Source organism: Hypanus sabinus, chromosome 10 (assembly GCF_030144855.1).
Source record: "Hypanus sabinus isolate sHypSab1 chromosome 10, sHypSab1.hap1, whole genome shotgun sequence".
Lineage (NCBI taxonomy): Eukaryota > Metazoa > Chordata > Chondrichthyes > Myliobatiformes > Dasyatidae > Hypanus > Hypanus sabinus.
Window position 1 is genome coordinate 126,155,988 of NC_082715.1, and position 22,030 is coordinate 126,178,017.

General features: G+C 40.5%; 1 protein-coding gene across 2 annotated transcripts in view; it reads left to right on the top strand.

Annotated features, from left to right (window-relative positions):
• nphp1 (nephronophthisis 1) overlaps positions 1-6,490 on the top strand; it is a 75,305-nt gene extending 68,815 nt beyond the window's left edge. For both annotated transcript variants that reach the window (XM_059982900.1, XM_059982901.1), the window contains 2 exons: positions 174-218; positions 3,496-6,490. In XM_059982900.1, coding sequence (XP_059838883.1) covers positions 174-218; positions 3,496-3,780 — 330 coding nt within the window. In that variant the 3' untranslated portion in view covers positions 3,781-6,490. The remainder of the gene's footprint in view (positions 1-173; positions 219-3,495) is intronic.
• The last annotated feature ends 15,540 nt before the right edge of the window (positions 6,491-22,030 follow it).

Below are 22,030 nucleotides of genomic sequence, written 5' to 3' on the forward strand. Positions count from 1 at the left end.
ACTCCTTACAGGCAGTGGTGGGAATTGAACCCGGGTCACTGGTTGTGCTAACTTCTACGCTACCACGCTGCCTCAAACATCTTGACTCTAACTTGTATTTTAAATTGAGGTATTATCTGTGTAACTGGGAATAGAAATCCCTCTCACTGATACTGATGTTTTCCATTTGACAGAGTGTGTGGTCTGAGAAGGAATTAACTGTGAAACGATCTGAGAAGGTAAGTTTTATGTTTAGTTTTATTTATTTTAGTCTGATTTGCTTGTAAGTTAATGATATTGAACGGTACTGTTAATTTAAAGAGAATAACAGGCTCTTGAAAGATTGCTAGTTCCTGTTGGATTGTTTTGTAGAAGTATAAAATTATTCAATAATAGCATTCAAAAGGAAGATGTACCAAAATAACTGAAAAGACAATAAAACAAATTTGTCTATAGATTCTGAAAGAACTGTACTTTTGAAAACACAAAATGGTTATTTTTCTCTAACCATTGTTTTGGATCTGCTGGTCCAAAATCAGTTCCCTGCTGAGGAAATCAAATTAGTTTTCACTGTTGTAGAGACAATCAATAGGATAAATGGAACATCTGTAGAGTGATGCCTATATTTCCCAGCTAATCTCAATATTTGCTGGTTAGTAGGTTAATAAAGGAGAGAAAACAAACAAAAGGGGATATGCAAGCTGTGAAATTTAAGTCAGAGCAGTGACTGAAACCTTCAACCAAAGTGAGAATGTGTAAACATCCAGAAGAGGCAGAATGGGAAGGAATCCCTGTAGGATGTCGGGTGAGAAGAATTATTATCAAGTTAATAGTGGGAATCTTTGTGCTTCTAATGGATAATGGTCACGAACATGTCCTCTGAGATGGAGACAGAAAAATACAGAAAAAAGGGACCCTTTGAAAGTAAGAGCAGTCTAAAAATTTGCAGTGAAGGTAATAATTTTTCAGTTGTTTATGAGCAGAGGAAACAGCCCCAATACAATCATAAATATATAAGAAAAGGAGTTGAGGGTGAAGGGCTGAGTTGGACTGAAAACCAAGGAAGCTCCATATATCCAATGAAGCTACAGATTCAAAGTATACTCATCCAAGTTTCCATTCCTTTGATCTGGAACAAGTTGAGTAGAGCTGATACTCCACGTAAGAACAGTTTCAGCCTGATAGTTGATGGAGTGGAAATAGTTTGGACTCTCTGACTATCCATCTGTGGAGTGGACGTGTTGAGAAATTGCATGCCAGAGGTGAAGGTGAGCTGGTTGAGGCCAAAGAAGTCCAACATAGATGTTTGGAATTAAGTACAAAAGGCTGTCCCAGGAACAAAATAATGGTGACAAGGCAACAAGAATTGGAGTCAGTGGGGGAAGAGCAAGCTGAAGCAGTGGGTATACCTGGACAGTTCCAACTGTGGGTTTTGCTGAGAAAGTGGAAGCTGGTGTTACATGGTTAAGGGGCTATGAAGCAGAAGGCTGTGGATGGAGGATCAGTGACTGAAAGGCTATGAATCAGTGACTGGGGTACAACGGCATGACAGTCAGTGGTGGGACCGTATTTTCATTTTTTACATATTTTCCTTACAACTGAGAGGTAGGTCATTCAGCCTATTGATTCTATGTCAGCTTGCTCAGCAATTAGATGAGTCCTTTTTCCTAGTAACTTCTAAGTCGATGCTCAGTATCTTTCCACATCTTTCTCAATCTTCAAACTTAATATACAATAGCCAATTAGGCTGCAAGCTCAACTTAGGAATGTGGCTAAAGACATTTTACCAAGAGATCAGAATCCAGAGAGAGAGATTTGAAGAGGTGTCTGAAAAACTGGCATTTGGTCTATGGGTGCTAGAAGTCATTTTGCCGTACTACAATGCGGCACTTCTACTGATTGATTCAAATAAGATATCAGGGTTGGTCCATACTGGATAGAATGCTGCATGTATAATTTCTCAAGATGTAATCACTGCAGAATTGTTGAAGAGACATTGACCTGAAATGTTAACTCTGTGTCTCTCTACAGATGCTATTTGATCTGCTGATTGATCTTATTTCAGTGTTCCAGCAACTGGAGTTTTATTGTGATTTTTCTGTTAGTTGGAGCAAAGCCTGCCAATAATCTCCCAATGCATTTCCAGTGACAAAATAGCGATTATTACATTTTGGGTTTGTGTGCCTAGATTATGCCATAAGCCATGTTCTTAGCAAACTGTATTTATTATTGATTAAACAATTATACAATGCAAACCAAATTGCTCCGGATTGAAGACATAGTGACAACTTCCACTGTGCAGGACACTGACCACAGCCTTATAGGAAAGCCCACCAACATAGTAAATACTAATTCTAAATACAATTACACTTTTTTTGTCAACCACCCTTCCAGACTTGAAATAAATATTTTTCTCAGCTCTCTTTGGTTCAGTCACCTCAACTCTATGCTATACTAAAATAGTACTACATAGGTCTTCCTAGACACTCCCTTGAGTAAAGGATAATTTCCTTTTGCTCCACTTTAGGGGGTTCTGAAGTGGCTGATGAGGCCATTGTAGGATCTGCAGAATCTTTCACTATCATGTGGGCAGTGGCCAATGGACAAGTGGATGTGTAGTTTGCAAGATGGCATGTTCCTTCTCTCACTTAAGTAGAACTTCATAATATTCAGAATGCATGACCCCAAAGTTCTCAATAACAGCCTGAATACTGCTTCCTCACTTTGAGTGGTCACTGGTCAGAGACCTCAAGCAGACAGTGAGGTTGTTGTACTTCAATAAAGAAGCTTTGAGCACATTGTTCTGATGACATTTTGTATGTTTTGTAATTTACTTCTTTGGTAAGAATTAAGAGACATTTATCATAAAAGGATATGCTGTTTACAATTACTATAAGTTTCTAAAACTGGTTTGGCTCCACAATGTGCAAATTGTTAACAGGGAGGCAACCTCTAAATCACGTATCTAACTATTGTTTCTCATTTTTTGATATGATAACATCGGTGCTACAATACATTCCATAGATGTTTAAGTGCACAAAATCCATTTTAGTATTAAAATATGCTATCCTGTTTAAACTTGTCTGCTGCTGTGAATCTATTTCCCCCACAGGTACATTTTTTAGCTTTAAAGAAAAGATATAAACTCCGTTGACATATCACTAGTGTAGCACTGCCGCCAATGTGGTGCTAAGAACTAGAAAAGTGTGCAGACAGGAAAGGATAAGTGCAATCTTACTGTTTACTTAGATTATTTTCATATGTTCCCCAAACTCATCAGTATTAGATGCTAACAATTTGTTTATTTTGTATTAACAAGATAAAGCAGTTAAAGGTTTGTTTTGAACAAAGTCACACTTGCTACAGGATGTGGTAAAATTGGGATAGGATTTTAAAATGCTTTTAATACTTTACATACTTTGATAACTAAGTTGTCAAAAAATTGTTGTTTAAATGAATGTTAAAAATTCCTTATCATAGCCAAAGTAGCTCACTCTTTATTTCTGTTCTTTACAGAGAGATGAAGAATTTATGAGGAATTTATTTGTCCAAGTGTATCATGATAGTGTATACCCGCTTCTTCGTTCTTCAACTCTCCCAGCAAACAAATGGGCTGACGAGGAAGTTGAAGTTAGCCGGTGGAAGGACATTGCTAACTTTTTACAGCAAACCCAAGAGAAAAATGGCTCACTTTACAGTCTACTTTCTCCAGAGCATACCTATCATGTTTTTGATATTTCAGAAATAAGCTATGATTTCTTGGGAGTGACTCAAAAATCTACTTCATCGACAGAGCCATGAGGCCAACTATAAAATGAGAATAGTATTATTTAAAGGTGGTCATAAAAACATTCAATAATTGTTTGGGAGAAAGGGACTGAAAATAACCAAAGATTGTTCTGTTAGATTATTCTTGTAAGCTTACTGATAGTGCCTTAATGCATGATTGTAAGTTGTCAAAGTTTTGTAGAGTTTTTCCCCCCTCTCAGATCTGTGTTGGTATTTCAGCAGGTACTGTATGATGGTCATTTTTCCTGTATCCTTTTGTACTTTTCAAATCCTGATTCATTTCATTTTAAATTATCTTGAAGCTTCTGCTGCAATAGCTATTAGTGGAACATTTCATATAAGAAATGGGCAGGATTAGACAATTTGCTCTTAAAACCTATTTTGCTATTCTTCAAAATCATACCTGATCTACTTCAATACCATTTTCTGCACTGTTCCTATATTCATTGATTTCTGTAATATCCAGAATTCTATTGATTTATGTTTTGAATGATCTCTCTGACCTTCCATTGCCGCTCAGTGTTCATTGTTAGCAGGATATTTGGCCATAAACCTTCCCAAAACTTTTCACTGAGGTAGGTCTTGGCCATTGAGGTGAGGGATGTCAGCAATAATGATGGCAAGTAAGGTGGATGCAGTGATACAGCCCTGACTGACTACTGTTTTGAAAGTGAAGGATTTCGATTCAGCACCACAGTTGCTGAGAGTTGTGGCTGACATGTCATCCTGCTATAGCCTCAGTATTTGTAAGTACTTGTCAGGTCAGCCACGTCTTGTTAGTATACACCAGAGCACTTGGCAGTCTATGGCTTTGCCATATATATATGAAAGCCACGTACAAGGGTTGCCTTTGTGCTCAGCATCTTCCCTGTAATTGGTGTGCTATGAAGATCATACCTGTGGTATCTCTAGATGGGGAGAAACTAATTGTGATTCAGAAACCAAATAGCTGAAGGAGTTGGTTGACAAGGATACATGCAAGCATTTTGCCTGTTATTGAAGGAAGGAGATGCCTCTGTAAATACCATGATTGGATATGGTCACTGTTATAGAATCCCTGAGCTCTGAGGACAGTTGTTCATTTTCCCAGATCTTCAGGAGCAAAGCATGTTGGTGGTGCAGGATTGGTGGTCCACCTTTCATAAGGATCTCTGCTGGGATCTCATCAGGACCAGTGGCTTTGTGGCTTTTCAGGCTGCTAATGGAATCATGGATGTAATTCATACAGGGAGGTTCCCCCCTCCCCCCCCCCCCCCCCCTATCTTCTCTCACAGGCCTCTAGGGGATTTGGTTAGTAACCCCTGGTTAGCAGTGCTGTTGCTGTTAAGAAGATCTTGAAGCTTTTTCCATTGATTATCGATATCCTTCTGATCCTTTAGCAATTCTTCCCATCTTCTGAGCACAGGGGGTTTAATCCGAAGTTACTTAGACCATAGACAGTTTGGTGGTACTGAAGAAGTCTCTGGGGTTACCAGAGATTGCCAGTCACTGGATTTCCAGGGCTTTCTCAGTCCACCAAGAAATCGTTAGCTCCCTCACCCTCAGCTGGACATTTGCCTTGGCTCTGGAGTAAGCTTTTCTTTTGGCTTTGCTGTTGATGTCATTCTGGCGGGCACAAAAGGCTTTTCTTGGAGATAAGTTGTTCTGTTTCCATGTTGTTATGATCAAACCAATCCTGATACTTTCTGGACCCAATAATGTTTTTGCAACTATCGAGGGTTGTGGATTTAAGCTCACCCTGATATTCTTTGATATCCTCTGGATATTCTTGTTGGAGGATTTCACCAAACAAGGCCTGAAGGTGCTGTTGGGTGGCTGTATCAAGCAGTGTCTTGTGTTTTAGCCTTGGCTTGGTCTATTTCTTATGAACCCTCCTCAGGCAATGATCCACCCAGCAGTCATCTGTGTGCCAATTGTGGTCCGTGTATTCACGTCATGGCGGTCTCTAGATCAGACAGTGACATAGTCAATGAGATCCCACTGTTTTGATCAGGGGTGAAGTGTGCAGTGAACTTCTATTGTAGTAGATGTAGGCAAAACAGCAGTTTTTTTTTGCATATTTAACTACACTGCCATTGGATTGCTTGTGTAAAACTGGAGCCAGTCTACTGCTGTACGTGGGCTTAGGTTTGTAACCGCACACAATAATACAGTTAGTTATGTTGTATGACTGAGCAGTACCGTACGGAGAAATCTTATTACAAAATTCAGATAATACTTCTTGGTTTAGAGAGGCCTTTAGAACTCTTGTGTTTATATTTACACAAAAGATAATTTTGCTGCCATAGTTTACATTGACTGGGTGTGCAAAAATTATGGTAGTTATTATTTCAATCACTTCATCTTAAAAGTGTATATTTGTACAGTTGATTTTTTTAACCATATTATGAAGATACTTTCTATACTTAGATCAGTGAGGGCTGGTCTTTTAAGGATTGTTATAAAATTATTATAATTAAAGTTAACTTATTTGGCAGAAAATATGATTTGTATCCTTAAAACAAAGGAACTGTGTAATGATTTGAGTTAATATAGTGTATAGTGACATAGTACTGCATAGCTAGGAAGAACATTTTTTAGCTTGGAAACCCGAAGTGGAAAGTGGACTATTATTTGTCTATGAATCTGCAAGTTGTATTTTATCAGTGTAATTAACTAATCCTTTTCCAGTTTTTCACTCCAGTCTCTCAGCAAAATAATACAGTCTGATGTCTAATCTTTTCATCATTTTGTTCAAACTTTATTTTATTTTTTGTGGAGCATTATGTGCAGTATTCCAATTTTTGTACCTTATTAATATCTGTGATTTAATTTTTGAGCTCGATGAAAAAGGCGCTCAGTTTTGGAAACACCAAAACTAAAGAAATTTAGATTCATTGAGTGAAATTAACCCAATGAGTGAACCAGTGAAATCTTCTGTAGTGTGCCTTATTTGCTTAATTGTGTTGGGATAATGACACACAAAGGCAATTCAATTACAGCAAAGCTGTCACATGATCCACCATGCAATTTCTGCTGGACACACTCTATCTTAAACCAGCTTTTAGTGTCCTCAGTTTTCTCATTACCATGATAATTAAAATAAGATAGCAGACTTCAGCTCAAGATATGTAAGACACTCAAACTGCACATTGGATATATGAGCAAGATGATGGGATATATTTTGTTCCATTTTTTAGAAGGAGTTCCCTATTATATACTGGATGTTTTCTTTTGCTTTACTCTATCCAGAAATTAAGGATTTTAAACCTATGTGAGTCAGTTTTAACAAAGTAAACATGGAAGTCTGTCTGGATGCACCAATCCTCTAACTTAAACTGTGGCATTCTGAAGGAAATGCCTACTTAGAGGCATTTAACCTGGAGTGTGGGGCATGTGTACAGGGTGTGGCTGTGGTGAACTATGTGCCTGTCTGGACACGCCCCCTGCTGAATGCCCCCTCCAGGACATTGTATGATGGACACTCACTCCTGGTTCCTTCTTCCAGTCAATAAAAGCCGATATCTCGCCTTACGTCTCAGTGTGAGTTATTGATGGTGCATCAATTTTATTGACTGGAAGTTTTAAAACATGGAAACCGTTTTGCGTCCGGATCGGTTGGATTTGGACCCTCAAGACCCTGACGCAGCTCTCGCTTTTGAACACTGGCTTGCATGCTTCCAATCGTACTTGGAGGAGGTTCGTGCAACTGAACCCGCCGTTATGCACAGAATTCTACTCTCGAGGGTCACCCCCAAAGTTTACTCCATTATCCGGGACCTGCCGACCTACGATGGGGCACTGGACGCCCTCAAAAGACAGTACCTGCGGCCGGTGAACACCGCCTACGCAAGACATCGTTTAGCTACCCGGCAACAGCGGCCTGGCGAATCGTGCGCTGAGTTTCTCCGAGCACTACAGACACTCGTCCGAGCTTGTGACTGCAAGACGCTCACGGCAGAACAGCATGCGGAGCTGTTGGTGCGAGACGCTTTTGTGACGGGACTGAGGTCAGTGTACATGCGCCAGCGGCTGCTGGAAAATGCCGACCTTACCTTAAGCTCGGCGATGGAGAAGGCCAACGCTCTGGAAGCTGCGCTGCACTACGCTGTCCAGTCGCGCGATTCCCCGCCGGTTCCGTGGACACCTCAGACCCCGTCACCGCCGGCTCCTGGGAGCGAATTCGCCAACGCCGCTGCCAGTCGCGATTCCACGAGCTCTTCACTCTGTTCGGGTATCCCTGCTATATCCACAGCAATAGAGGGTCCTCCTTTACTTGCTAGCTAGGGGCATTGCTACCAGTCGGTCCACGAGTTATAATCCCCGGGGTAATGGCCAGGTGGAGCGGGAGAATGCCACAGTGTGGAAGGCCACACTTTTAGCCCTTAAGTCAAAAGGGTTGCCGGTCTCTCCATGGCAGGAGGTCCTCCCTGAGGCACTGCGCTCTATCCGCTCTCTGTTATGTACGTCCACCAATGCCACCCCTCACGAACGCCTATTCTCTTTTCCCAGGAAGTCTGTCACTGGGACCACCCTACCAGTTTGGCTGACGTCCCTGGGGCCAGTGCTGCTCCGGAAACATGTGAGGAGCAATAAATACTCCCCGCTGGTAGAGAGGGTTTACCTCCTACATGCGAACCCCCAGTATGCTTACGTGGTCTTACCTGATGGGCGGGAGGACACGGTCTCCATCCGCGACCTGGCACCCGCAGGTGCAGCAGACCACTACCCTGAAGGCTCTCCTGTAACTATGAACCCTGCACCAGAGGTGACACCGTGCTCACCAGGCCCTACACAGACTCCTCACGACACTTGTATACCGGGCGTTTCGTACGCATTTATACCAGGCGCCTCGCACATGCGTGGGATCACCAGCGCCTAGTGGGCAGGAACAAGCGCAACCTCCGTCCCCTGTGCAATCACCAATGTAGTCGGCATCCATGCGATCACAGCCGGTGCTACATAGATCGCAGCGACAGATTCGACCACCTGATAGACTTGACTTGTAAGAAACTTCGCCACATGGGGACTCTTTCAAACAAAGGGGGGGTGAATGTGGTGAACTATGTGCCTGTCTGGACACGCCCCCTGCTGAATGCTCCTGTGGCTCCTCCCACAGGCCCCTGTATAAAGGCGATCTGAGGCCTGACGCTCGGCCTCAGTCTCCAGGACATTGTATGATGGACACTCACTCCTGGTTCCTTCTTCCAGTCAATAAAAGCCGATATCTCGCCTTACGTCTCAGTGTGAGTTATTGATGGTGCATCAGTGGCATATACAATACATGAGCTTTGTTCATTCATGCATAGAGTAGTCAGCATTTATTGACATCCCTAACTGATTTGAGTAGATACCAAGCTGCAGGTGAAAGCAAATACGTGTGCTGCCCTTGGAGCTCGACAGTTATTTTTGCTGCAGGATTTGGAGTAATTTACCAGGCATCAAGTAAGACAGGGAGATAAGGGATGGGCATCTAGGGCAACATGTGAAAGAGATGAAAATAAAATAAAAAATGAAGCCTTCCACCCTGCAATGTTCATCTTAATAAGCGAAATTCATCTCCTTGGTTGAAGGGAGCAAGTAGTATACAGGGCATTGCTGATGTATAGCACCCACCTCACAAAGGTCTCCACAAACACCATGGACCAATACCAGAGCATCAAGAAGTTTTGATCATTCTGTGCTGGTCATGTGCAAACAAGTTACCAACTGGAAGAACTTGGTCAACACAGGGATTCAGAATTTGCATATAATCTCAAATTTGCAGCAGCTCAACCCAGGATATTACAGTTGCCATGTTGGAGCAAACTTTGTCCTTGTTTTATCTGACCCCAAGCATTGGTCAGATAAAGAAGCACAGAGTACCACATCATAAACAAGAGATTCTGCAGATGCTGGAAAATTTGAGTAACACACACAAGAGGTTAGAGGTCAAGCAGCGGAATCAGAGGAAAACAAAGAGTTGATGTTTTGTGCTGAAACACTTGAGAGGTATTGTTTATAGTGAGGGACAAATTCTGACTCCACAGAGCTTTTCATCATCTTGATCTTATCTATAGTGTGATAGAATATTCTCCACTTGCCTGAATAAGCTCACCGCTAACAATGCTCAAGAAGTTCAACATCATTCAGGACAAAGAAGCACAATCCATTGGCAGCTCAACGAGCACTCTGAACGTTTCCTCCCACCACCATACAATCTCAACCTGCTGCATGCGCCATCTTTAAAATGCAGTGCAGAGACTCGGTGAAACTTTTCCATTAGCACCTGCCAGGTTTTTGGCATTCACCACTTGGAAGAACAAGTGCAGTGGAACAAAACCTCTTGCAACCTCATTTTCTAAAAGCAGATGGCTTGTTATTACCTTCTCAAGGAGAATTTGGAATTGGGCTTTGCCAATTATGTCTGTCTTCTGTGAGTGAATAAAATGCAAGTATTCTTCATTACAGAATCTTTCCTCAACATTACAGTGTCCACTTAAATGCAAAATCTGAATGTTGTGATTCCAAATTACATAATACATCTAATCAAACTATGAAACCAAATAATTGAAAATACATTCTTGTGTATCACTCATTTATCTGTCTACTGCTCATATTCACCAGATCTGCTGCCTCTCAGTTTCCCAGCAGTGACTCCAGGCAAACTGAAGGAGAATTGGGTAGGAGAGCACCAGCTGCATGCTTGCCATGAAAAAGTTTGCAAATGATTCAGAAGGGCAGCCTTAAGGAGGCCTATATCCAGACGGAATGACTTTAAGCCACCTTCATATCACCACAAATAATAGAAGTCTGTGTTATAACCATGAAATGTTGGAAGAACAGCAGACAAGGCAGCATCTATGGAAAAGAGATGTTTCATGCTGAGACCCTTCATCAGGACTGGAAGGAAAGAGGAAAAATCGAGTAAGAAGGTGGGTATAGGGGAGGAAGAAGTACAAGGTGGTAGTTGTGTTAGGTAGATCTGGGAGGGGGGAGGGGTGAAGTAAAGAACTGGAAATTGATTGCTGAAAGAGATAAAGGAGTGGAGGAGGAATCTGACAGGAGAGGGTAAAAGACCAAGGAAGAAAGGGAAAGGGAGGAGCACCAGAGGTAGATGATAGGCAAGTAAGGAGATAAAGGTGAGAGGGAGAAACGGGAATGGTGAAGTGGGGAGGCCAAAATTGGAGATATTGATGTTCATGTCATCAGGTTGGACGCTACCCAGGTGGAATATAAAGTGTTGCTCCTCCATCCTGAGCTGGTTGAATAATGCACCAGTGTAATGGTAGTGCTGAGATCAGGCATTCTGTCATCCTTAGATGGACTTGGCCCTGTGGAGCCACTGTCACTGGTCTGGAGAGTGGCACCTCTGCAACCTTGGAGGATGAATTGCTGAAATGCCCTGATTCCTCAATGCCTCTTTCAACACTGGGCTTAGATTGAAGAAAGGCGGATTTGCTTTCCAGAAAGCAGCCCCATATTAACTGATATTACTTTATTGGAAGCTCACCATGATTAATTATTGCATCATGGTTGGGTCTGCAAATGCTGAAACAAAATTTGCTGCTGTTTCTATGCTGCAAGGGATCTGTTTCAGGCTTTCCACAAATCCAAGCACAATGTTAGTGCTGATCTTTTTAATACTTCTAGACATTTCATGCATGTTGTTAGGCAGGATTACTCATCCCCAACCTTGCATCCACATACCCAGCAGTCTTCTAAGCCTATTTCATTAAGAAATTCTGCTTCAGAGAGCAAGTGTTCTGAGGGGAAAGTTATAGGCAATGTGATGGCAATGATATGCTCGAGGCAATGGCCATACTGGTGAGACTGAGCTTCAGTACTATACTGAAGTGTCAGCCTAGATTTTGAGCACAAGCTGAAAGGCTTGAGTCCAGAGATTTGCTATTCAGAAGCTTGAGTGCTAACTGCTGGTTCACAGTTAACACCATGTCAAATTTTCTTGAAAGCAAACTGTCAAAATTTCCTATTGGTTTAGCAATATCTGTAGAACATCAAAGGGCATGATAAGTACATTAAGATGCATTAAGATAAGTTATTTCTAGTAGGGCATGGGAAAGAAAATGCAAATTATGTCAGGGCTATCAGAATGATCAATGATGAGAATTGTGCAAGTGAGAAAGCACATATGGTCAGGAAATATTTTAAATTAATTCAGCACATTCCACATGTTTGTCTCTGTCTCCCTCCTTTTTTCTCTCTCTCTCTACTCCTCCACAACAGATGAATGTTGAAGATGCAGTACAGTGGGCAGGTGAGATGATGTTTACGTGTGGGAGTGTCAAGCTATAGTGAGCTGTTTGGAATGTCTTGCATAGTTAAAGTAATCTCAACAGGTTTAAATTTGGTTGTTGAACTCAAACTCAGTGATACAAGAAAAACAAGCCACCTGTGTTATTTTATTGCTGCTGATCCTTATGAAAGAGCTATTGAAAGAAACTAGCTAGTGCAGGCACCACTGATGCCTTGGGGCTGTTGTCAAGAAATAACTATATATAGAAAAAATTGAGACTATCTATATGACATGGAACTGTTTGCGGGACACATTCTGAAAAAGTTAGGAAAGAATTTTCACACAGTGAAGACTATTCTTTGCATCCCCAAGAAAAAGCAGCATTTATATTGGCTCAGAAACTTTAAAAAATCAATTTTATTTAACATTTCTCGGCCTAATTTAAGCATAAAAATGCTGAGATTATCCCATCCATTCTCTGGGACACAATGTTTTACCTTCAGTCTTCTGTTCTGTTATACTTGTTCAGTTAATCTATTCAATTATTAGCACCATTGTATCTCCAACACTTGAAAATACTTCGTGCCCCACACACACTGGAGCCACATTTATTGCCCTAGCTTAGATGAGATATCAAAAGTGTGAAAGTGCTACAGCAAGAAGGCAATGTCAAGAAGGAAGGAACTTGTGTATTTATAATTCCATTCGGAGTCATTATTCAGATGATTTTTTTTGTTTTCTTAAATCATGATGGAACATTTTATTGCAATCTTTTATTGACTTGACCTTGTTTTGCCCCTCTTGAAATGTGAAGCAACTGCTTAGCATCCAGAAGGCAGGTAGCAGATTCTGTCACGAGGAAGTGACAGAAAGAAAATAACATCTTCAGGCTTTCCAGAGACTGGGGTTGCTGCATTGCTCTCTCAGATAGCTGATACAAACTGAATGGGATCTTCTGTGCTTTTACCACATATAGATCTTCCTAGTAATAGAAGCCTTAGTGAATCTAAATGTTGTTCCTCTATACAGCTGGATTAAACAAAGACATTTGTTGCTGGAGGTTTCTTAGATCTTGAAACAAACTCAGATTTGTTGCTTAAACTAAATTTAACTCACAATCACAGACACAATAAGGGTGCTCTAGATTCTTGCTCATTTGAGTGTAATGTTAATTCATTTATACTTTTGAATATTTACTCCCCAGATTTATAATATCAAATGAGGATTTTGATGTAGAATCTTTTAGCATAGGAATACTTTTTTAGCTACAAGTCTTGTGCTGGTTCCTTCATATAGAGTTTTCAGCTAAATAAATTTCTCATACAGAAATTAATCCCAATTAATCTCAGTATCTTGTTCAAAGCTGAGATAAGTAGATATAAGAATTACAGGTAGCATGTAGTACTGCTATTTTAGCCCCATCATCCTGGTTTGATCCTGACCTCTGGTGTTCCTTGCGTAAAGACTGCACACAATTCATCCACTGTCCTAATCCCTCCCATCACCCAGTACTGAGATTTCCTCCTATATCTCAAAGAGATGCTCACTAGTCAGTTAATTATCCATTGTAAATTACCCTTAGTGTAGGTGGGTGGTAAAAGAAATAGAAGGGAGTTGATGGGAAGTGAGAGAGAATAGATTATTGGGAAATAATTTAGGGAACTAGATTGATGGGATCATTCTGAGATCTGGCACAGACTTGATGGGCTAAAATGCCTCCTTTACTGTTGTAAGGATATATTAATATGATATTTTGAGTGGTTGTGGGATCAGTAATGTCTAGGCCACCAAGCAGATCAGTCATGGGAGCTTACTGAATGGTGAATCAGGCTGGAGAGAGCACTTGACCTACTCGTGGTTCAATTTTTCTTCATCTTCCCCACAGGCTTGTAGTTTTTATTTGTCTGCCATTATGAATTAAAATCCCTTAAGAAAATTATTGTTGAATCTGCTTCCATTGCCCTCTCAAGTTCATTTCAGCTCAAACATATTCTTCAAGAAATTCTAACCCTAGTCTTCTGAAATCCATGCTCTTTGTTTATTGACCCTTCTATGGAGGGACCAGGTACTCCCTATCAATTCTGAGTGGCACGGTGGTGCAAATGGTGGAGTTGTTGCTTTATACTTGGGTTCAGTCCTCATCCCTAAAGCCACCTCTGTGATGTTGAACATATTCTCCATGATTTTGGGGATTTCTTCTGGATGCTCTGGTTTCCTCTTGCAATCCAAAAACTTGGAGGTTATAGGTTTATTGGACACTGTAAATTAGCTCTAAATGTGCAGGTGAATGGTAAAATCTGAGGGGAGGTGATGTATTGGAAATAAAGTGGAAATAGTGGAGGATTAGTGTAAATGTGTGTTTGATGGTTGATGTTGACTCTTTGAGAAAGTTCCAAATACTCATAACCTCTGGGGAAGCCAAATGCCTCATCCTTGTCTCAAGTGGGGAATCCCTTATTTTAAAATTAATCCCTAGTTCTGTACTCTCTCACAAAAGAAATAACCATTCCATTCAAAAGGAATTCCAAGCTGAAATGAGATTAAATCACTCACCTGCGGTTAATATACAGAATGGTATATTTTTGCTCCAATAACTAAGCTGACTGATTTGTTTGCCATATACTGTATATTATCAGCAAGCAAACGTAACTTTAATTCCACCAAGGGCAGTCCCAAGCCCAGCTGCAAAAGGAGAGGGTGTTGGCATGGGGCTAGCAGCCCCATCCCATAAAATCACTGCTACAGAAACACCAACAGAAGCTCCAAAGACTTAATTCCTGGGAGAGGAAGGATCTTCGCCTAGAAAATGCATGAAGTTGAGTGGTGAAAGCGGAAACCAATGGACTGATCAATCTCAGAGGACGCTGGTGAGCTGCTGTTAGTTGCCTATGCCCCGGCAGGGGTGATGGGCTTATGAAACATAACATCACTGAATATTTTTTTAATTGAATACTTTGTCAACTAGGACATAAAAAAATGTTTTCCCAAGCTGGAAGTACAAGAATCTGAACTAGCTGAGGAACAAGATCCCTGTGTACCCTAGGGTTGATCTACTTTTCTGTTTTTTGGCAGTGTGTTATGTTTGCATAGGTTTCTGACCTACACTGGCTGCTAAACTCTCAGAAGATCAAATTTACAATTTATGAGATCCAGTTTGTTGACAAAGTTCCCCATAAGTTCTCCTTTAAAGCTAAAATTGCTACTTAAATGCAAGCTATTGTTATTTTTTAAGGGTTGTGTTCAAATTTAATGAAAGGATTTTCACACACCCATTCATCAACATTTTTAGAAAAAGTAAAAACAGGAAAGTGTAACACTCATTTGATGGACCACAATTTGAGTTACAGAGTGTAGACTTCCTTATTCTATCTGCAAACAATATTTTACCTAAAATTGAAGCTAAATTTGATACAAGTAACTTGACTTGTAAATAAATTGTATGTCTTCTACCTTACTTCCATCTTTCAACCTGTTCCTGCAACTTGAAATCTAAATAATCTATTTTGGAAATTTCTTTCCTAGATCTGTAATCTTGTTCAAGATTTCAATGTACATTTATTAACTAACTCCGTATACTATTTACAGTGGCATGCAAGAGTTTGGGCACCCCGGTCAAAATTTCTGTTACTGTGCGAGTAAAGATTAAAAGATTAAAAGTGAGTAAAAGATTAACTTTATGCTTTTTGGAAATCAGGTCAAGATGATGCATTTCTTTAATATTTTAAGCAAGATTACTTTTTTATTTCCATCTTTTACAGTTTCAAAATAACAAAAAAGGAAAAGGGCCCGAAACAAAAGTTTGGGCACCCTGCATAGTCAGTACTTAGTAACACCCCCTTTGGCAAGTATCACAGCCTGTAAACACTTTCGGTAGCGAGCTCAGTCTTTCAATTCTTGTTTGGGGGATTTTTGCCTATTCTTCCTTGCAAAAGGCTTCTAGTTCTGTGAGATTCTTGGGCCATCTTGCATGCACTGCTCTTTTGAGGTCTATCCACAGATTTTCAATGATGTTTAGGTCAGGGGACTGTGAGGGCCATGGCAAAACCTTCAGCTTGCACCTCTTGAGGTAGTCCAGTGTGGATTTTGAGGTGTGTTTAGGCTCATTATCCTGTTGTAGAAGTCAGCCTCTTTTCATCTTCAGCTATTTTTTTTTTTACAGATGGTGTGATGTTTGCTTCCAGAATTTGCTGGTATTTAATTGAATTCATTCTTCCCTCTACCAGTGAAATGTTCCCCGTGCCACTGGCTGCAACACAAGCCCAAAGCATGATCGATCCACCCCCGTGCTTAACAGTTGGAGAGGTGTACTTCTCATGAAATTCTGCACCTTTTTTCTCCAAACATACCTTTGCTTATTGCAGCCAAAATATTCTATTTTAACTTCATCAGTCCACAGGACTTGTTTCCAAAATGCTTCAGGCTTGTTCAGATGTTACTTTGCAAACTTCTGACGCTGAGTTTTGTGGTGAGGATGCAGGGAAGGTTTTCTTCTGATGACTCTTCCATAAAGGTCATATTTGTGCAGGTATCACTGCACAGTAGAACAGTGCACCACCACTCCAGAGTCTGCTAAATCTTCCTGAATGGCTTTTGCAGTCAAATGGGGGTTTTGATTTGCCTTTCCAGCAATCCAAGAGCAGTTCTCTCAAAAAGTTTTCTTGGTCTTCCAGACCTCAACTTGACCTCCACCATTCCTACTAACTGCCATTTTAAAATTACATTTCAAACCGAGGAAACAGCTACCTGAAAACGCTTTGCTATCTTCTTATAGCCTTCTCCTGCTTTGTGGTCATCATTTATTTTAATTTTCAGAGTGCTAGGCAGCTTCTTAGAGGAGCCCATGGCTGCTGATTGCTATGACAAGGTTTGAGGAGTCAGGGTATTTATAAAGCTTTGAAATTTGCATCACCTGGCCTTTACTAACGATAATTGTGAACAAGCCATAGCCCTAACAAGCTATTAAAGGTCTGGGACCTTGGTATAAGTTATCTGAGAGTTCAAATCTCTTGGGGTGCCCGAACTTTTGCATGGTGCTCCTTTCCTTTTTTTCACTCTAAAATTGTACAAAGCAAAAATAGTACACTAATCTTGCTTAAAATGTTGAAAAGAATGTTTCATCTTTAACTTTATGACTTTTGGAGATCAGTTCATCTTCTACACACTTAACTATTAACAGTAACAGCAATTTTGACCAGGGTGCCCAAATTTTTGCATGCCACTGTACAACCTTGAGATTAATTTCCTTACAGGCAGCCACAAAACAAAGAAACCCAATAGAACCCATTTAAATATAAGAAGATCATCAGACACCTGATGTGCAGAAAATAAAATTGAGCTGACAACTGGAATTCACAGCCACAAAGCCAGTTGTCACTGCAGCTGATCCAGTAGCTCATTATTTGCAGGCTGTACCCTCAGTTCAGCGCAGAGATGAGTAAACCTCATAAAGCATCGAGCTGAGCTGAGCTGGCCTGTCACTTGCCTTTGGCTCTGAAACCCTGACATTTTCAACTTGGCCCAGCACTTAAATTGTTCAGATCATTTCTTGCTTGGAGGCCAGTGCCTGGGCCCCACTGCTTCGAATTGGCCTCTCCTTGAATCTGCTGCATCAAATCACCTCCAAGTTCACTCTAGCAATGGCCAAACATTAACTCATTCCTCACTCCCAGATCCAGGCCCCAGTGCCTTGATTCAGCCTGTACACACCATGCTGCCATCATCCTGCACCTTCGAGACTTCAGTTCACACGGCAAAAATGCCAGGTTGTATAGGCATTTCAAAAGTTCAACTCTGAAAGGGGAAGTTACAGGCTATTGATTGCAGTGATTGTTTACCTGAAAAAGTGTGATAAATAAAGTATTTAGTTACTTGTTTGTTTTGATTGGTACTGACAAGTAAGTATTCAGCTTCACCAGCACCATCTTAAACTGGAAGCCACATCACCTTCCTAGATATTCCCAGGTATACATGTCATTAGTGGATTTGATGACTCCACCATCAGTGGTTTCAACAGTTCAAAGCCCTAGCATTTGGAATTCTATGTCCTAACATCCTTGCTTCTCCACCTCAACTAGTTACAAGACATGCCTTTAGATCATCTGCCCTGATATTTTGCTATATGGTTTGGTGATAAGTTCAGGTTGCTAATTTCCCAGTCAGGTGGCTTGCAGTGGAAAAATACCACTAATGCTATCTCAACAAACATTCTGCAGAGGCGTGTGTAGGATAAGCAAACCAATGTCAGTATCTTCTCCCAGACTAACATTTCCAGCACTAGGGCACTAGTTGTGCTCAATTCACTACAATGGGCAGGCCACATCATTCACAAGCCTGACACTAGACTGGGGAAACATGCACTCTATTCCAATCTCTTCCAAGAGGAAGTGGTAGGAAAACCATGGCTTGGAAAATTTTGTGACCACTAAAGTACCTTGGAAATATATATATTTTTTCTCTCTCTGATCATCTAAGAGTAGAGAATACCAAAGATTTACAAACCTCTGAATCTCTTCTCTCCCAGTCAGGAAAATTATCTTCCTTAGGAAGAATTTTCTGTTTCAATGGGATTACTACACACTTGGATGAAAACGTATCTCTTTTTTGAAGACTTACGATTCATCAAGTGACTGGAATTATTATAATACTCTTGCTAACAATGGTCTCCACAAGTAGATCTACACAATGACCTTGGTTCATAGCTGATTGAGTTCTCATGATAGTCTTCCCATAATTCATGGAGGATTTATTGTGTCCGTTTTGTAAAATATCCCTGCGATGATAGGGTTATTTTTTAAATCATGTTATTTGTGTATTGCCTCATGTGGTGATAATTGCTCACAGAAAGCTATGCTTCAAGTGTTTGTTGGAACAGCACTTGTAGGAAGTGTGCATCAAGCTGAATGATACAATGCCATTTATTGTACACATATTGGTGCAATCCACTCCTGTGTACACATGGATGAAAACAAAATAACTCTTGTTTGAAGGCTTATGTCCCAGACTTAAAATGTTAGTAGTTTAAATTTTCACAAATGCTCTCTTACCTGCTGAGTGTTTCTTTCATTTTCTATTATTGTAAACAAAACCATAGCTGAATTTACAATTTTATTTCTCTTCCCTTAATTAACCCTGTTTTCCTCCTCCCCCAATTGGCCAAACAAAATGTATCAGCCATGACTATCATGAACCTGAAGTTTCAGATGCAGACCTTAGAACAGAATCAAAATCAGGTTTATTATCACTGACATATGCAGCAAAATTCATTATTTCGAAGCAGCAGTGCGGTGCATGACATAACAATTACTAGCTGTTCCATCAATTTGGAAGTTGTTACAGATGTCCAAAGCATCTTCATTAATTACATACAGAAAAATAGATGGTTTCAATTTTTCATCAGTCCCTCCTGCTCTGCCTGCTGCTAAATATGTATTGAAATGCTGTTTGAAATGTTTCCGATTATCAGTTAGATTGCTGCTAAACTGGATAGGAGTGGGAGGACTGAGTTTATCCATGATGGAGATTCTTGGCCTGTCACCTGAATTTCTTGGTGAATCCAGTGAACTTCTGGATACCATATGTCCTCTGGCTGGCAGCTTCTCTCCATCAGAGCCTAGTGTTTCTTTCTCAGTCGAACATGGTATTCATTTACTCTCTGTGTTTAGGCCTCACATCGACTTCTGACACATTGTTATGTTTGTTCCTAGTGAAGACAAAGGGCATGGGTTTACGCTAAGAACATTTATTACAGAACACCGTTCGACAAGGCACGTGCGACAAGCTCACCTTCAAAGGTTCCGGTTCCAATTCCAGGTGAACCACCCCTGTTGCCCACTGAGAAGTGAAGTTCTTTATTATGCACACATAATAACACACACAGCAGAACCTTTGATATGCAATGAAGAATGCTCTACCTGTGCTTTCAAGTCCACAGTTATCTCTTTTGTCTGGTACACAAATCATGAGTATAGAAGTAGTACAGTGGGCTAAGCACCCACCCTTGAGGTGCAAATGTGTTTGTTGTCAGCAAAAAGGGAGTTTTATTACTGATTAGCATTGACTGCAGTACCCAGTTGCAAAGGGAGGTACAGATGTCCAGATTTTGAAGATTGTTGATTAGTAGTCAGGGGGTGATGATGTTGAACACTGAGCAGTAATTGGTAAATGACATATATTTTGCTGTTATCTAGGTACCCCAAAGCTGAGTGGAAAGCCAATGAGATGTATCTTCAGCAGACATGTTGTGGTGATGGGAAAATTGCAGTGAGTCTCGGTCCTTGTCCAGGCAGGAGTTAATTGTAGCCATGACCAAACTCTTAATGCACTTCATCATCGTAGATGTGAATGCTACGAGGTGATAGTTGTTGTGGCAGCTCATCCTGCTCTTTTTGGGCACCTGTATTTATTGGTACCCTTTTAAATTAGGTGAGAATCTTCAGCTGCAGCTCTGGGTGGTTGAAGATGTCCTTGAACACTCCAGCCAGTTTGTCAACATAGGTTTTCAGTGCTCTACAGGGCCTGAAGCCTTGCAAGGATTAATCTTCTTGATGGATGTTCTTTAGTTGTCCTCCGAGGTATAGATCACAGGGTTGTCAGATGCTGCCAAGATTTGCACAGGTGTTGTTTTATTCCCCCTTTCAAAATATTCATAAAAGGAATTGAGCTCATCTGGGAGTAAAGCATCACTGCCAATCCCAGAACATACCTTGAAGAGCAGAATAGGAGAGTGGATGTGTTCTACTGGGCTCCAGCACATTCCATACTTCTATCCTGACGTGTGCAACTATGGAAATCTAGAACACATTGACTTCTACACTGCAGCTAGTTGATATGTTCTCAGTGAATCCACTGACTTGCCATCAGCTCGATCTATCTTTTCATTACTCTCCATAATTATTTCAGCTTTCGCTGCTCGTAAAGGGCCCAGGTTTTCCAATCCATTCCTTTTTGCATACCAATTCTTAAATTATTTTTAATGTCTTTTGCTTTCAAATTTTTGATTCTTCATATCAATTCTTGGGTCAAAACATTGACTAAGCTGTATTTGGAGTATTGTACAAAATGTTGGTTAGGTAACACTTGGAGCATTGTGTTCCATTTTGGTCACCTCACTACAGGAAGGATGTGATTAAGCTAGAAAGGGTGCAGTAAAGACTCAAATGGAAGGCATGAATTATTAAGAGATATTGAATAAGACCATGCCTGTTTTCCCTGGAATAAAGAGGTTTCATGATAGGTATATAAACTTGTAAGAGTCATAAGTAGATAAATAACCACTTAGAAGGTACTTGAATGACCAAGGTATGAAGGGTATGGAATTAATGTGGGTAAATGGGATTAGTATCAGTAAGCATGGTGGTTGCTATAGACTTGATAGATCGAGAGGTCTAATTCTATGCCGTACAACTCTGTGACTCTAAACTCCCTGCTGCTCATCTTGAAGAAAGTCTTGCCAAACTTAACTAATCTCTCTTTCCGTGGTCTGATATTCTTTGACCTAGATTTGTAATTCTGAATTTCTTCTCACAAATACTGTCCAACTCGCTTTCCAGCTTTTTTCTGTTTTCGCTTTTTTTATTTCAACTCTTTTCTCAAGTTTATTAGTGTTTATCATCTCAGTAGCTCTGTATGAGAGTTTCTTCCATCTGTAGAGCCATATTATGTAAAAAAAGAGTCCTCAAACGTGTACTTCTCATTAGTTTAAATATGTTTTTATCCTAACCCACAGTTTAATTAATATTCTAGTTTTGCCTTTTCCATCTTATTACTTTTGCTTCTCAGATAACATCCTTTTACTAGTCTGAGGTATATTGTTCATTTTTGACTCATAGCTTAGGCCCCTAGTGCTAAAGCCCCTGGTCCTTGTTCAATTGTTTCTTTTGTATCTCAGAGAATAGTAGGCATGGTGAGGTTTGACTACAGCATTCTGCAGACTAAAAACAATTTGCCAGAAGGCTGCACACAGTTTAATTTATTCCAGATACTACCTAATGCATTGCTTACTTCCAGCAATTGTGTTTATTTCAGATCTCTAACCAATTAGATAGTTTA